At 36.2% G+C, this 17409-nt stretch overlaps 1 protein-coding gene across 5 annotated transcripts in view; it reads left to right on the top strand.

The window, feature by feature from the left end:
• RYR2 (ryanodine receptor 2) overlaps positions 1 to 17409 on the top strand; it is a 644030-nt gene that overhangs the window by 611591 nt on the left and 15030 nt on the right. For all 5 annotated transcript variants that reach the window (XM_075995501.1, XM_075995503.1, XM_075995502.1 and 2 more), the window contains 5 exons: positions 176 to 218; positions 2886 to 3019; positions 5765 to 5825; positions 9870 to 10016; positions 12243 to 12377. In XM_075995501.1, the coding sequence (XP_075851616.1) occupies positions 176 to 218; positions 2886 to 3019; positions 5765 to 5825; positions 9870 to 10016; positions 12243 to 12377 (520 nt within the window). The remainder of the gene's footprint in view (positions 1 to 175; positions 219 to 2885; positions 3020 to 5764; positions 5826 to 9869; positions 10017 to 12242; positions 12378 to 17409) is intronic.

Raw genomic sequence — 17409 nt, forward strand, 5'->3', positions numbered from 1 at the left:
GAAACATGGGATAAAATGTTAACCAAATTCATTGTACTTTTATATGGATGGCAGGATATTATGTTTACATATTATTGTTAAGTATTTTGTAAATCAAAAATGATATGTTAGATATGTTATTATTTATCATTTAAAAAATAATCCTCATTTATTTCTATGCTTTTCTATCTTTTAGGTCATTTCCCAACAACTACTGGGACAAATTTGTTAAAAGAAAGGTAATATTTCTTAGAAGGAATAAATTCTCTGTATTTTTCTTAAAGTACAATTCAGATTTGAATTTGATGAGGTTTAGATGTAGGATAGATATCTAGTGTGCTTTATCTGCATGTTAATGTTATTTCAAAGTCGCAACAGAATTGAATTTGAGTTTCAAGAATAGCACACACCCCGCAAGCCCCAAATAAATAGGCCTTGCTTCCTTGACCGTCCTCACTCAGCTGGATAAACAGTGCTCAGTCCACAACATTAACAATCATTGCCGAGAACTTTCTTTGAAATTGTTTGGGTAATCTGAGCTGACTAAGGGCTATCTCCAATAAGACAGTTGATAAATCACTAGCGCTGGTGTCCTCCTTTGCACTGAAGAAATAAAGTTGTTGGATAACAACAAAGGACTGAATTTTATTTACTTTATATAACTTTAAAGATTTTTGTAATGGAACCTTATTCTTCTGATGCAGACGGCATCAGGAGGTGACAGAAAGAGCCCGGAAATGGACTTCAGGCATCGGTGGTGGCACATCCTGAGGCTCTGCTCTTGAGAGCTTCCGGCCCAAGGGTCGAGGATCATTTCTGCCCTCCTTACTACACAGAATTTTAATGTGGACTCCATTTTTCTTGAATGAAACGATTTGTGTAACAGTGCTTGTACATTGTGAATGCTATAATCATTATTTTGTAGCTCCTTACTCATTCCTTGAACTGCTCTAATTGCCAGGCTGACTCGATTCAAACACATTTCATAATGAATTCCAGTGCACACCATTTAGAGTGAATGGCCAGATATGCATGCCAAACAAATGAATGAAGTGGTCTTTTCCCCTCTGGTTCCACCAGTTCAGTGCTGCTCAAAGGGTGGTTGGCAACTGGTTGCTGAAAAGTTTTTGTTACCAGTCTGAGCAGCAACACAGAGCTTGCTCCAAGAATTTAAATCAACTACATCGTTAAGCACATTGACTATATGTATATGCATACAAACACACATAGATGTGTGCATATATATCTCTCTCAACACTTTTTAGTTGAAAGAAGCAGTATGTTTTTGATTTTTTTTCCTTGGTGCAAGATTTTGTCCTCTTGTGACTTGGCATTTTGAGTAGAATTGCACTAGTACATCTGAGCATATCCAGATTAGGCAAAAGCTTTGAAAGAATAATTTTAAATAGATAATTTGAACATTTATTCCTATTAATTATTTAATGGAATAAAGAGGAAGCTTCTGAATTATTAAAGCAAGAGTTTCTCTGAAGGAAATTATATATATATAGTCAAATAAATAGATAAACTGTAATGGCAGCGAAGTCTATTCCTGGCTTTCCGACTCTAGTACCCAGTTTGTCCTGCAGGGAATGGGAGTCCATGGAGAACTCCCACTCAGACCAGACCAGACCATTTTTAGCAAATGCAAAACAAATTGTTTTAATAAACCCCAATAGTATATTCATAGGCTATGAATTCATTAGTATATGTTTATAGGCTTTCTCACTGCCATATCTCTTTTATGTTTCCTTTAATTCACCTGGTTGTATACATCCAATTTTTATTTCTGCTAATTCTTTCCTTCTTTCTCTTTGTGTAGTTCTTTCTTAATTTGCTCTCATCTTTAACTTTCACATTATGCCAGCTCCTTTTCGCTTTCTCATTTCTCTCTTGCTTTTCAACTCCTCTTTTCCCTTTTTGCTACCAATGATCTCTCCTCCTGCTTCTCTTTCATTGCTTTTCCTGTTCCCTCCGTTTTCATTGCTGTTGGGACTGGCGAGTTGTATGGACTGTAGGGCAAGAGGAGCTTTGTCCCAGATTGGACATACTAAGCTCAAAGGGGAGCTGTAAGCCATGTCAAGCATTGATCTAAAAACACAACAAATGGACAAACCAGGCAAACACAACAGAAGAAGAGGTGGGCAAGGAAGCCAAGGGGGTTTGTTAGGAAATGCTTCTCATGATGGACACAGCATCTCTACTAGATAAGCATTAAAATGAGGACAGTGACATGGTTTCAGGTCTGGGTATGACTGAAGAATTGCCAGGGTCAGGATACTAAGGGGAGCGAGGTGGAAACATGGGGGCTATGGATGGAGAGTTGAATGGTTGACATTGATGCCATGGAGAAAGGCCATCCTTGTGACATCCAGCCTAGTGTCACACAGAAGTCTATGCAGAAGATCCCTGGCTGGGGAATCAGGCATGCCCCAGATGCTTTCTGACCCCATCTCTTGTTAAGTTTAGCAACTTTGGGTGTGTTACATGAAGTTTTCTAGGACACAGTTTATCTGCAGAGTGGGATGGTAATATGAAATTTACATATTGTAACAATCACATGAAATAAAGCATGATTCTTGGCATAACGTATGAATTTGGTAAAAGGTCACTTTCATTCCATTTCCTCCCATTTCTTCCACTCCCGCTCATCATCTTCCTTTTGTGCGTTTCCCTCTCTTGAATGAGACACCTGGTACCTCAGATAGGTATTCTTTAAAAAGCTATCAGTTAGCTTAGACCTTAAGCAGTGTGATCACAGAATAAGAGCCATAAACTAGACTTTTATGTGATCTTTAAAATAGAGTAACTATACAGTAAGTACAAAAATAATGAGATGTTTGCATACACACACATAGCTGATATAGTGGTTGAAACCAACAAAATGCTTTTTCCTTGAACCTCAGGTCATGGATAAATACGGAGAGTTCTATGGCCGAGATAGAATCAGCGAATTACTTGGCATGGACAAAGCGGCTCTGGACTTCAGCGACGCCAGAGAGAAGAAGAAGCCAAAGAAAGACAGTTCCTTATCGGCCGTGTGAGTGTGACTTCTGCTATGTCCTACAGTTTAGGTTGCAAGAAGAAAAAATTAATATATTTCGGAACTTGCTAGTGCATTAACCTCCCTTCAACGTCAGAGAAACAGACAGATGAGGAAAACAGAGAAAGTATTAAAAAGTCTATGCTTCTAGGTATTTGGAGCTATGAAATGATTGGGTTTTTTTCTGTTAGTATTTGAAGGCACTTTTTTTTGTTATCTATATAGAGCAAAAGGAATGAAAGAATATTCATGTTTTTGTTCTTGGCTTAATTTGCCTTTTCTATCCTTAAATGCCCCTTAAGTAAAGTAAAATACATGCAGAAAGCACAATATATGACTGTGTTTTCTGATGCTTCCTATTTGAAAAGAAGTTAATTTTCATATGTTTTAGAAAAGGGAACTGTGTAGCTCTATATGAAAAATGTTAAAAATTCATATCTTTTTTTTATAGTCACTATATTTTTAATAGCAAAGACAAGAGTATGCCTATGTCTATACTATAGTTTAGACATACTACACCTTTATACTATTACTTTGAAAGTTTACTTCAAAATGCACTCTTCATATAGTGCTTTCATGGCATAATATGTTGTAATTAGAAGAATATAAAACAGTCGGTTGACTTCACCTGAGATGACTATCATACATATACACATACATGTATATGTCTAGTATGAGTGATGTATATCTACATACATACATAGGTATATGTATGTATCTACATGCATACATCAAATTTAACAAATTTGATCAACTGAGTTTCTGGAATAAAATTAAAACATCCATGTTTTTAAAAATATGATTTCTCATTGTAGCCACTTAATAATTTTGGAAGAAACATAATACTTTCTCTTAAAAACATGTCAGCCTTTTTAATCTGTGTATTTATAGTCACAATTAGGGATGTGATGATTACTTTGGAAATATAGGTATTTAAAGTTCTGTAGAACAGTATTATTTTGTCTTAGATAAATATATTAGCTAGCATTAAAAAGATATTTTGGCCGGGCGCGGTGGCTCACGCCTGTAATCCTAGCACTCTGGGAGGCTGAGGCGGGCGGATTGCTCAAGGTCAGGAGTTCAAAACCAGCCTGAGCGAGACCCCGTCTCTACCATAAAAATAGAAAGAAATTAATTGGCCAACTAATATATATAATATAAAAATCAGCCGGGCATGGTGGCGCATGCCTGTAGTCCCAGCTACTCGGGAGGCTGAGGCAGGAGGATTGCTTGAGCCCAGGAGTTTGAGGTTGCTGTGAGCTAGGCTGACGCCACGGCACTCACTCTAGCCTAGGCAAGAAAGCGAGACTCTGTCTCAAAAAAAAAAGATATTTTGTCTGACCTATCTTATTGGTCATATACTTTTTACCTATTGGAAAACTTGTTAAAGCTACTTGGGTCTTTAAAACTAATGTGAAAATCAGTTGAAAAGTAGTTAGATAAGCAAATATGAACTTAGGTCAAAAATACTACTTGGTTACTTTAGGGAAACAAATGTGGTATTTAAAGACTGTGTCACTGTATGTAAGATGAAATGCAGATTGACAACCCTTAGGAACTTAAGGTTCTTATGTTGGAATATCACATAAAACAAGGACTGTGGGGTGAGTGATGCTGAGTTGTCCACAAACATTTTCAGATCTTTGATGAGCAACATAGAATTAAATACTTTTATTGAATTCTGAATTTTCCATGATCACGTTTGTGACTCTAGAAAAAAACTCTGAATAGGAAAGTTTTAGACTGTTTTTTACTATGAACAAATAGTTTTTTAAATTGGTGAAACTTTCCACTGTTTTACATAGTAAATGTTTGCAAGTTTGACCCGTAGCAAAGTATTAAAAAATTAATGTCATTTATTAACACTTTTAAATATGGACAATAAAATTAGAAGAATAAAGATCTAATAAATAATATATATTACTAGGAAAAATATTTACATGTAATGTCTCTTCGCTAAAGTATTTAGAAAGGTCATATTTTAAAAGTTTTCTGGCTTCTATATGAATGTTATCTTAATGTGAACATTCAGATACAAAGACGATTCGTGTATTTATTTATCAATCAAACACATAGGCTTAGTATGGTTACATTTAAATATGTGGCTAGCTCCTTTGCTGGGGGTGGAATGGAAAGTCTGCATACTTCTTCATTTGTGTCTGACCTCCCTCCTCATGGCAGGCAATTTAGTTTTAGGGTATCCCTCTGGCTAAGAGAGGGTCCCTTCAGTCAGCCAGTTGGGGGGAACCTTAAGATTTTATTTTAGTTCACATTAGTTGTAAAATAAATGTATACATTTATGCTAGTTTTTATTATTATTTGAACCAAAAAATCATTCCGTTGGAATGCAATTACAAATGTATAATGAAAGTGAGGAAATTTTTGATGTACACATGTTGGTTAATTTAGTAGTTTCCAGAAACAAGTGTCATATATAAGGTGAGTCCAGCTTATATTGAATGTTGGAAAGGAAAAAAGAAAGAACTGTTTTAAAACAACAGAAGACGAAGGGGGTGGCATTTTGTTTTGCTTGCCGAGATCATCTGAAAAAGTATCATAAAACTCTAGAATACAGTGTCAGAGTAAGCTCTCAGCTTCCCTTGGCACCTGGGATACAATTAGTCTCCAGGGAAGGTTTCCAGTCTTGTCCCATGGAAAATTGGATGCTGTCAGGCTCTCACAGCCTCTGAGTCTTTGATTAATGTGCATATATCTACACATTCTTCTTTTTTGTCATTCCAGACTGAACTCTATTGATGTGAAGTATCAGATGTGGAAACTTGGAGTCGTTTTCACTGACAACGTAAGCCTACTTCATTAACACAAAAGAAAATGCACTCTGATTAGAGGAGTGTGTGGGAGTTCTGCAGATGGGAAGATGGTTAAGAAAGTTATTCAGTATGAACCCATTTCATTCAGACCCTATCTGAGAGAGACCTATGGAGAGATATGATTAGCCAGCCCATCTCTCATTCCATTTCTTTCAATAGCTGAAAGATTAAAATGAAAATATATTTACACAAGAAAAAGAAGCTAAGATGCAAATTCATATGTATTTTCATTCAGGTTTTAATTGGGCAATGGCATACTTCAAAGTTTTATAGATGTTAAAAAAGAAACTACTAAATAAATTTTGAAAATTTTTAAACATTAATTGTGCTAAATTTAAGTTTGCCCTCTATTTAAGGACATCAAATTATTGAGGTATTTTTCTTGATTGAGCCTTCTTTTACCAAAGAGCCTTGGAAACTAAACATAAGGCTTAAATATATATCAAAATATAATGGGGGGAAAAGTCACCCATTACTAAAAACCATCAGCTTAATATTTCAATCTTTAATTTTAGCACTAATTTGTATAGTGAACGTTAGTTCCATTCTCCTATGTAAAGGTCTGTGACACACACATCCTGAAAATTCCCTGGCCTCTATTTCTACACCTGCCCCACCCAGCCATGGGCCCAGAACTTTGAGTATCTTAGATAATCCTCCTGAGAGCTGAAAATCATGTCTTAAAAGTATCTTTTAGAATCATAAGCTATACATATCTTGCAACTACTTTTAATAATGGAAGCCACTCCCCTGAATAAAAAGAAGGCAACCTCAACTCCTGCTCTCATTGGTTTTTTCCATGTAAGTAGCCAGTGCATGTTGGCTTCTGTCTGTTAGGGGCAATCTTCCAAATCACTGTACTTGCATAGCCCACTTATGCCTGGATGCAGCCTGTCTATAATATTCACCTTGCTATGGAGTTTTCTTGTCCTCTAAAGAATTTGGGCATGAATAGACCTGGAAGAAGTCTGAAGAACCTTCTTGAAACATCTTTCTGATTCCTTGTTAGGCTTTTTTTTTTTTTTTACACATGCAGTTTTGTGGCTTCCATGTGGCCAGTCACTTCTCAACCTGTATTCAGTCTTCAATAGTACAGTTTCTCTCTGAAACACAGCTAGGGTTAGCAGATTAAATATAGAATTCTTAATTAAATTTAAATTTCAGATAACTGAAAAGTAATACATTTTCGCATAATCATGTCCTAAATACTGCATGGGGCATACTTATACTAAAAAGTATTTGTTCTTTGTCTCTCATTCAAATTTAACTGGGTAACATATGTATAGAATCCACACACACACCCTTGACTCAGCTTGCTGTTCAGTTGCATTTCCTTATTCATTGTATACCCATAAATGTTCCTTTTTCCTCAGCCATCGCATTTTTTAATAGCCTGCTAGATGCCTCCATCTGAATGTCCCATCGCAAACGTGCCATCTTCTGTTTCCTCCATTCCTTCCCACCAAATCCAGGGCCCTGTCCACAGTTTTTACTTTCTATTAGTATTTTCGTTCTTCTTGTTATCCAAGCTTAAATTATTAGCAAGGACTCCTCCTTTCCTTCTCCCTCCAATGCACATATTTATTTGCCTAATCTTGGTCCTATTTCTGTCCTCTGTAACTCTACCTTCTAGCCTTACCAATTTCACTCCTCAGTGTGGCTCTCAGAACCTCACCCTGGCGCTGGTCCAGTAGTCTCCTAATTCTATGCTTCTGCCACATACAAAGCTTTTAAACAGCAACTTAACCTGAGTGAGCTCACTTCTTTGTTTGTAAATTGGGACTAAAAATGCCTGTTTGCTAGAATAAAATGAGAGACAGTATATGCAAATATATGAAAAAATTACTAGCACTTAGTAGGAGCTGAAGAAATTTTCCTAAAATGCTATTTTTCACAAACCACTATCCTGCTCATGAGGCTCCAGTGGCTCCCAAGTACCTGCGGGGTACACCTAGGTCCTTTCACTTGCCCTCAAGGCCCTCCAGCACCGACTCTTCCAGCTTGATCTTCCAAAACAGGAACCCTCCACTCAGCCTAAACTCTTCTTCCTGAGCAAACTCTGGACATCTTATCTCAGTGTGCTTTATAAAAATGCTAGTTTCTTTTCTTCCGCTTAATCTCTAGCTTCAGTCCTCTCTTGTACAATCTAAGCCCCCTCTTTCTTCTTTTTGTTCTCTGTTAAAGATTAAAATATAGTTAAAATGAAGGCTTCTACCCTTTCCCAAAATGGGTAGCTCCTGACTCCACTGGCCAAGCATGCCTTATGCAGAAGAGACTTTGATCTAAAAAGTAGGCTAGACACAGTGGCTCACACTTATAATCCCAGAACTTTGGGAGGCCAAGGCAGGAGGATCATTTGAGGCCAGGAGTTCGAGACCAACCTGAGCAACATACTAAGACCTTATCTCTACAAAAAAATAGAAAAATTAGGCAGGTGCGATGGCATGCACCTATAGTCCTAGCTACTTGGGAAGCTGAGGCAGGAGGATTGCTTGAGCCCAGGAGTTTGAGGTTGCAGTGAACTATTATGACCCAATTGTACTCTAGCCCAGGTAACAGTATGAGACCCTGTCTCAAAAAAAAAAAAAAAAAAGGCTGAGTGCAGCAGCTCATACCTGTAATCCCAAGCACCTTGAGAGGCCAAGGCAGAAGGTTCCTTGAGAATAGGAGTTTGAGACCAACCTGGGCAACATAGCAAGACCCTATTTGTGCCAACATAAATAAATAAATATTCCAAAAGTGAGAGCAATCACAGTATTTTATTCTGTTTTATTCATCCCCTCTCAAAGCATATATATTTTCTAACCTATATGAAGTTAATCATTTATATTAATTATAATCCAGGAGATTTGTACAAGTAGTATCAGTTGTACTATCAGGTTTACTGTAGCTTTCAATGATATCAAGTAGTAGTTGGGTTTTTCATAGACTTATTCTCACTTATGTGAAGTGAAATGCTTGGTTAATAAAACACCTCATATAATCTCCTGTAACTAGTAGGTCTCAGCAAACACTGATTTAATGAGTGAATAAATGAAAATCAAAGTAGGGAAGCAAACGAGGGAGGGAAAGTTGGTTGGTTCTTTGGTTAACTGTAGAGTGAGCATTCTCTACCGGGGACAATTGCCCACACTCCAGGTGACATTTGGCAATGTGTGGAGCATTTTTGTTTGTCCCAGCTAGTGGGGAGAGCAGGGCCGTTGCATCTAGTAGATGCTGCTAACCATCCTACAATGCTCAGGGCAGCCGCACAACAAAGAATTATCTGATCTGAAATATCAGTTGTGCCAAGGTCAGAAGCTCTGCTGTCAAGTATTAAGTCTATAAATTTTTCTCTATGGACATGATAAACATAGACAGTTACTGTTTCAAAGGAGAAAATAACACTGAACTATTTAGAACTAACTAAATAAAAACAAAATACACAAAGAACAAGCTGATATGGCTAATTAGAATCATAAAAACTTATGGTCTAAGAAGATAAAGTAAATGGAGTGAATACAATAGAATGAAATCAGAATTGCTTTTTTGTTTTAATTAATTTTTATTTTTTAATTGACAAATACTAATCGTACATACTTATAAGATACATAGTGATACCTCCAATACATATAATATAAGAGTGATCAGGGTAATTAACATATCCATTATCTCAAATATTATTTCTTTGTGTTGGGAACATTCAATATCTTTCTACCTATTTTAAACTACATATTACTGTTAACTATAGTTATCTTACCATGCTATAGAACCCTAGAACTTATTCCTCCTCTCTAGCTGTAATCTTGTATCTCTTAATAAATATCTCCCTATCCCTCCCTCCTCCCTCTTCTTCCCAGCCTTTAGTATTCTCTCTTCTACTTTTTACTTCTATGTGATCAACTTTTTTTAGCTTTCACATGTAAGTCAGGACATATGATGTTTAACTTTCTATTCCTGGCTTATGTCGCTTAACACAGGACAATAGTCATGTGTTGTGTTTTCTGATGAGTTTTCCCCTTGTTTTGTCTTAATAGTCCTTCCTCTACCTAGCCTGGTATATGACCATGTCTGTACTTGGACACTACAACAACTTTTTTTTTGCTGCTCATCTTCTTGACATCGCTATGGGATTCAAGACCTTAAGAACCATCTTGTCCTCAGTAACTCACAATGGCAAACAGGTAACAGCTTATCTCTTTGTTCCCCCTTGCAGAAACTAAAAAAGCAACAAAGAAAGCCAACAAAAATAAAATCAACCCTCAAGAGACAATGTACAGTTTGAAAGAGTTATTTGAAAAGAGGGTCTGTACTTCTTCTAAACTATGGGGATTAGTAGTTTAGTGACACTTAGACAACTACATTCAAGTCTTGGCTTGACCTTGGATAAATTCATTAATGCTTCTCAATCTCACTTTCCTTATTTCATAAAATAAAAATAATAAAAGTACTTACTCTATCAAATTTTTTATAAAAGTTAAAAACAAATCCAGAGGCCTCAGCACAGCTCCAGGCACATATTAAGCACTCAGGAACTTAGTTTTGATTTTGTTCCTTGTACAGAATTTGCTCCATTTGATGTTATGGGGGACCAAAATATGTTACAGCACCCTTATACACTGGTTGTATTAGGATTAAAACATGAGATGCTGCATTATAATTTAATGTAATATTTTAAAACTGGATATTCACATACCTTTTTCTCTGCTTCTAAGTTGAACAAAAAGAATAATGTTTCGTACTTGACAAGGTCATACTGACTTGGAGGAAAACTGGTCTAGGCCCAGATAATCAACTTATGTTCTGATGGAACCCATTTGTAATGTTAAAACTCCTCATTATTATGAAACATATTGCAGAAGCATGCACTTATTAATTCATTTGTGATTTTTCAAGAGTTCACTGGGTAGGAACACATTCTGTGTCAGTTATTTAGATTAACAGAATCCTTCTTTTCCAGAGTTTTGTAGCCTAGCACATTTTTAAATCAACAGCGCTCTAAAAACTTGAACTATGTCCACAGTTAAATTCACATTATCATGATCATTAGTTTTCTAAATTTCAGCACATGCTTGTTACACATGTCAATTTAGGTTCTGGATATGACCATGGCATGCATGGCAAATCCTGGGTCAGTGATAAAAAGTCTACTATATTTATTTATCAGTCCCAGTCTGAGCTCTCAGTATATGCAAAGAATTGGAGATGCTAAATTTATTGTATATTTCAACATAAAAGGTCTGGTACTACTTTTAATCAATTTCTGAATTCTTGTGGGGATTATTCCTTTTCTTTTTGAAGTATCAAATTTTCATTTCCATAAATATATGGAACTTTTAGTCCTAACAGGCAAAACACACAGAAATTTATAGTGGCATTGTGCTTCATTTATAGAAATGAATTAAACCCTCTATTAAGGTAACACGTTTTCTCCACATACTATGGAGTGATTTTATCAATACTTAATTAGCATATGTAGTTACCTTCAAGAACAAAAGGATGTGTTGTATCAGAGAAAGTACACATAACGATAATGCATGTTAGTTTAGAATTTCTGTGATACAACCAGAAATACATTTTCACCAACTTGGTGAAAGTCACGTTTTTAACATGCACATATTCTATCAAATCTATATATCTGTATTTATATAAATAAAGTATAATTTGCAAATAAAGATTACCTAGAGCTGAAAGAAGACATTTCAAACTGAGACATTTAATTATACATTGAGAAAGCTAGCCCTCAAAATAGTATTGGTCATTAACCAGAATGTTTTTCACTTTGATCATTGTTTTATGTTTACAAAGAAAGACTTCTCAGTTTAATTTTTGTGAATATTTATATTAAATATTATTATGTGTTCCCAGATTTCAGAAGCAATGCAAATTTCTATTTAGTTCTAGGATGTGATTAAAAAGAAAAAATAATTTACAACCCCCCTTACTATCATAACAAAAATTAGATGAGTTTCATTAGGAATGTAGATTATTTACAGAAAATAGACCTCATAAAAAGGGAGAAAGTACTTCATTAGTATCTATTACTAAATATTTAGATGATAGAAAAATGAACATTTTAAGCTGCCTATTAATATTATTAATTCAATTTGGATGTGAAATTAAATCATAATTTATTCATACTCTAGCTATAGTATGCATTTGTTAGCTAATTAAATAGTCAAATTTTGCATAAAATAGTCTTGAAAACTTGATGAAGAGAATATAGAAATGAATGTCCCTACTGGGGGTCTAAGAAGGGTGACAAATAATAAAGTTACGGATCCCATTAGCTTCTAGTCAGTAAATCCAGCTGTGTTCTCGCGAGAGCACTCCCCTCCCACACAATGTCAAATATGTCAGTCATATGTCCTGTATTTTTAATACATGTTCAATGTCGCATTGCTTTCCAGCTCGTATTAACAGTTGGCTTATTGGCTGTTGTCGTATACCTGTATACTGTGGTGGCATTCAATTTTTTCAGAAAATTCTACAATAAAAGTGAAGATGGTGATACACCAGATATGAAATGTGATGATATGCTAACAGTAAGTTCATAAACTTTTATCTCATATGAATGAAAAAGTATTTTGCTTCTTCAATCTAAGTAATCATGTATTTATTCTTTAACAGTGAAGAATAGAAAATTGTCTATACAGTACAAAAGCTGGGTGTCTCTTTAAAGAATTAACAATTTTCATATTTAGTAGAACATAAAGGACCATTCCTGTTGATTTTCCCCATCTGCTGCACAGCCTGATAATTAGTAGAATTGCTGAATAAACGTAGTTTGAACTAGAAGGAGTAATGTCATCACTTTAGCCTGTTGTTCACATATTCCAGGACAGGAGTTGAAATTGTTTCCTGAAGAACATTTTGAAGATTTGGTTTTTTGTTTTCCATAATGACTTTAATTGAAGTTACTAAAGTCCAAAAATACATGTCTTAATAGAACTGTTAGTTTTTGCTTTTATACTAAGTATCTGGACTTAAATTTACTCTTTGGTCTTGATTTTCAAAGTCAACGGATATTAAAGTTTCATATGGCCTAATATCACCATTCTCCAACCAGCCTCTGTGATATTGGCAAATCAGAAATTACCATACATGAGATGTTAGATGGGAAGGGGGAAATTAGACAAAATATGTGTTGCTAGCTGAAAAGAGATGGATCCTTCAATGGAGCTCCTCATGGAAATACTTACATAATTGTGGTTGGGGATATAAGTAAAAAGGACTGACATAATGATATTAAAATTATTCCAGGACCGAGCGCGGTGGCTCACGCCTGTAATCCTAGCACTCTGGGAGGCCGAGGCGGGCGGATTGCTCAAGGTCAGGAGTTCGAAACCAGCCTGAGCAAGAGCAAGACCCCGTCTCTACTATAAATAGAAAGAAATTAATTGGCCAACTAATATATATAGAAACAATTAGCCTGGCATGGTGGCACATGCCTGTAGTCCCAGCTACTTGGGAGGCTGAGGCAGCAGGATTGCTTGAGCCCAAGAGTTTGAGGTTGCTGTGAGCTAGGCTGACGTCACAACACTCACTCTAGCCTGGGTAACAAAGCGAGACTCTGTCTCAAAAAAAAAAAAAAAAATTATTCCAGAAAAAATAAGCACACCAAAAGATTGATGAGAGAGGACTATTAATATTATAAAGACTAATAATTAAGACAGTTTTGTACGAAGGAATGATAAATCAATGGAACGAAATAGAGTCTAAAAACAGATGCAAATACTCATGGAAATTAAAATATGATAAAGGTGGCTTTTGAAATCATAAAATGGAAAAAAAAAATCAGTTAATGGCATTGGTCCTATGGATGAGCTGTTTGGGGAACAGTAATAAAAATGGATACCCAACCTTGCTCTATCTTCAAAGTAAACTCTGAATGGAACAAATATTTCAGTGTAAAAATATAAAAATAAAAACAGATAAAAACAACAGCAGTTAGGACAGAATTTGACTCCTTAAAACAATAATAATAATAATTTTTAAATGGGGCAAGGTCTTTCTGAGTATTACATAAAACCCAGGATCCATGAAAGTATAAAAATTATTTTAAAAAAGAACAATGATAAGCAAAGTCTCAAAGACAAATGATAAACTGGGAAAAATACGTTCAACACCAAAAGGATCAGTTTCATTAATTTACAAAGTCCTTGTCACATTAATAAAAAAATAAGGTAGTAGAAAAGTGAACAAATCTCATGATCAGACAGTTCACAGTAAAATAAATTAAGTGGGTTTATTAATATGGAAACATGCTCAGCCTCTGTCATAATGAAAGAAATGCAAAACAAAACAATGAAAAAAACAGAATAATGAAAAAAACTTTTTACCTATCAGATTTGCTAAGCATTAATATATATCCTTGGTGAATTGATAGGAAAACCACGACTTTCATGACTCTTGTTGGGAATTTGAATTGGCACAACAATTTTAGAGACATTTTGAAATCTCTATCAAATTTTTAAGTATATATATCCTTTTACCTGTCAATTCCACTGGCAGTAAATTTACCTAAAGGTTTACTCACAGATATGCCTCTGTATGTTCAAGGACATCAGCCGCTCTCACAAGTTAGGAATAATCTAAATTATCATCAATTAGAGTACTGATTAAATAAATTATGGTTAATCCATAACAAGTATGCAGCTATTTAAAAATGAGAGAAATCTATATATGCCAATATGCCGAGAAATACAAATTACATTTAATTGGGAAAGAAAAAAAAGCAAGATCCTGATCAGTTTCATGATAAGGTCCTAATTATATAAGATTATACACATGCACACGCACAAGAATGTATATTGCAGATACGCTAGAATATGCATAACATGTTTTAGAGACATTTATTCATAGGAAACTGTTAACAAGAATTCCTATTGTGAGTAGGACCACAGATCAGGGGAAAATTTTATATAATTTTCATTATGTGTACTTTCTTCTTGTCTGAATTTTTTAATCATATGCATTTATTTATTTTATTTTTAAAAGCCTAAAACAGTTTTTACCCACCATGTTAAAAAAGACCTTAATTTAGTTCCTTTCAAAATTAGTATAACTATATAAAGGGACTATTTCCTGGCAGGGAGGAGGGAGCAGAACATTCAGGTAGCTGACCTGGGGGAATTAACAGAACAGGGGCTGAGAAAAGCTCTGCTCTACCCTGATGTTACGTTCTTGGCCCACTGCCTCACGGTTCTTGAGCCATGTATAGCCCGAATCGAGTCTTATGTATGTAAAAAAATTTTGCCATATTTAAAAATAATTTCTTCTTTATAAAGGATCATTAAACATAGAACATAGCCAGACATGGTGGCGCATGCCTGTAGTCCCAGCTACCCGGGAGGCTGAGACAGGAGGATTGCTTGAGCCCAGGAGTTTGAGGTTGCTGTGAGCTAGGCTGATGCCACGGCACTCATTCTAGCCTGGGCAACAGAGTGAGACTCTGTCTCAAAAAAAAATTGGGGATACATAATACCTTGTTGACATGAAAATTAATACTTTTTTCCTAGGTCAATATAAGATTTTTAAAGACCTGGAACAAAAGGGATGTTTTAGAGAGAGAATGAAGAAAGGGGGGGAAAAAAAGCTTTTAATTCATAGGCCCATAAATAGCTGACAGCAAAGCAAAGAGTGTTACTTATATGAAAATCATTCATAATTTTTAATAATTTCTGCCATTATTGCCATTCTGAAGATGTTTTGCATGACTTTGTGATTTCCACATGCTAGTCACCTGTACGGAGGACACAGAATGTTAAAGCTAAAAGAATTGCGATGTTCACGGTCATTCATCCACAAACTCAATTTCTCAAATGGAAGAAAATACCATTCTAGTTACCACTTCATAGTCTTGTAATTTCGATTATTCATTGTTTATTTATCAAGTACTTATATAGCACCTACTATAAGTGATATTGTTCCAGGTATTGTCCCAAGTATGTTACAAAAAGGAGCTTACATGTTAAACACCTTTCTAGAAACTCTGCTAAACTCATTCTAAGAAGATCTTCCAAGAAAAAAATACCCCAGAATTTCCAGAAGTTTTGGCAGATCAGTATTCCTGTCACATACAGAATGTTTAATGATGCCAAACTTTACAAAAATAATTGATTGAACATCATTCTTCAAGCACTGCAATTGAAAACTTACTTTAAATGGCCAGTAGTCAGAGAAAAAAAGAATTCTTTAATGAAATGTCATACTAAAGAGTGGAAGGTGTCGATATGGACATAGATCAAAGTGTTCACCATGCCCTTCCACTTCTCCCCTTCCCAACCTGCCTATTCCAGGCCCAGGGCTGAGGATACATCCTCAGTGATCCGACATCTCCTCTTCCGTGCACTGTTCGTAACACCCACTGCCCAGAGCCTGTCCACCCTGTGACCCCAAAAGCGGGGAGGGGAGCACAAGGCCGGGGAAGGCAGCAGGCACAAGGGAGGGGCAGAAGGTACTAACAGCGGGTGTGCTGCATACAGTGACTCCTGGGAAAATCGCGTATATTCCAGGACAGACTCCTGACAATATGTCTAAATCTCAACGTCCTCCAGCCTCGGGGCAGAAAGTCAGTTTAGGTCAATTTATTCGCAGATGGTATGGTGCTCAGCAAAATGCTGGAAATTAATGGAAAGTAGGGAGGATTCGTTAGTGACAGTCATACTTGTGTTAGGTAGTGGGAACAGGATGTGACCTGAGATCTCCCTCTCGTGCCACAGTAAGGCCCCTGCAACATCCCAGTCTCGCACCGTGCAGTCATCATAGGTGACTGTTCAGCTGCAGTCACAGCATGCTCACATGACTGTGTTTCGAACCTCACTCTCAGCCAGTGTTTCCATTGCTCTTGTTAATTTTGCCTAGGAAGACAACTGCCTCCACCTGGTTGATTTTGCCCAATTAGTCATGACATGAATACAGAAGGTGAGAAATTTGCCTCACATATTCAGATGAGGAAATAAGGCCTCTCAATGTTTTCAACTATGGACTTACCTAGAGCTGAGATTGTCTTTCAGTTTGGGGGATTTCTGTTCTTATGGCTGGGACTGTCTGTGACCAGCTGTGGTATAGGTTTTTATATCCATTATCTATTTATACCTATTGTCATACACATGACAATAAGCTTACCATCTTGTCTTTGACTGGGGTGAGGTGAGGGCATCATAAGTATGTAACCTAGATGTATGTTTCCTTCTTGCAAGAGAAAACTCAGGAGAAACCACCCACATTACAACTCCCATCTCATTCACAAGGATATACTGCTGCCTGTCACTCTAACCAGACAGGAGTCCGTGTGGCTTTGCACAAGCTCATATCCTGCTACTTGTCCTTAAAAAACTCTCATATTGGAGGCCACATCACCTAGATTAACCTTACATTTTGGAGTCCAAACACCACCCTTTTAATTTGCTTTCTACTAGTCCTTGTGCAGAGGCTTGCTTAAAAAGCCAACAAAATTTAAAATGTAATTGATCACCTGCAGCAGTGCTCTTTCAAGGTGGAAGCTTATGGAAACCAACCAGCCAGCAAGAAAGAAGAATAGGAAATGGAAAGATTTCATTTCTTTAGTTCTCA

Source organism: Microcebus murinus, chromosome 19 (genome assembly GCF_040939455.1).
Source record: "Microcebus murinus isolate Inina chromosome 19, M.murinus_Inina_mat1.0, whole genome shotgun sequence".
NCBI lineage: Eukaryota > Metazoa > Chordata > Mammalia > Primates > Cheirogaleidae > Microcebus > Microcebus murinus.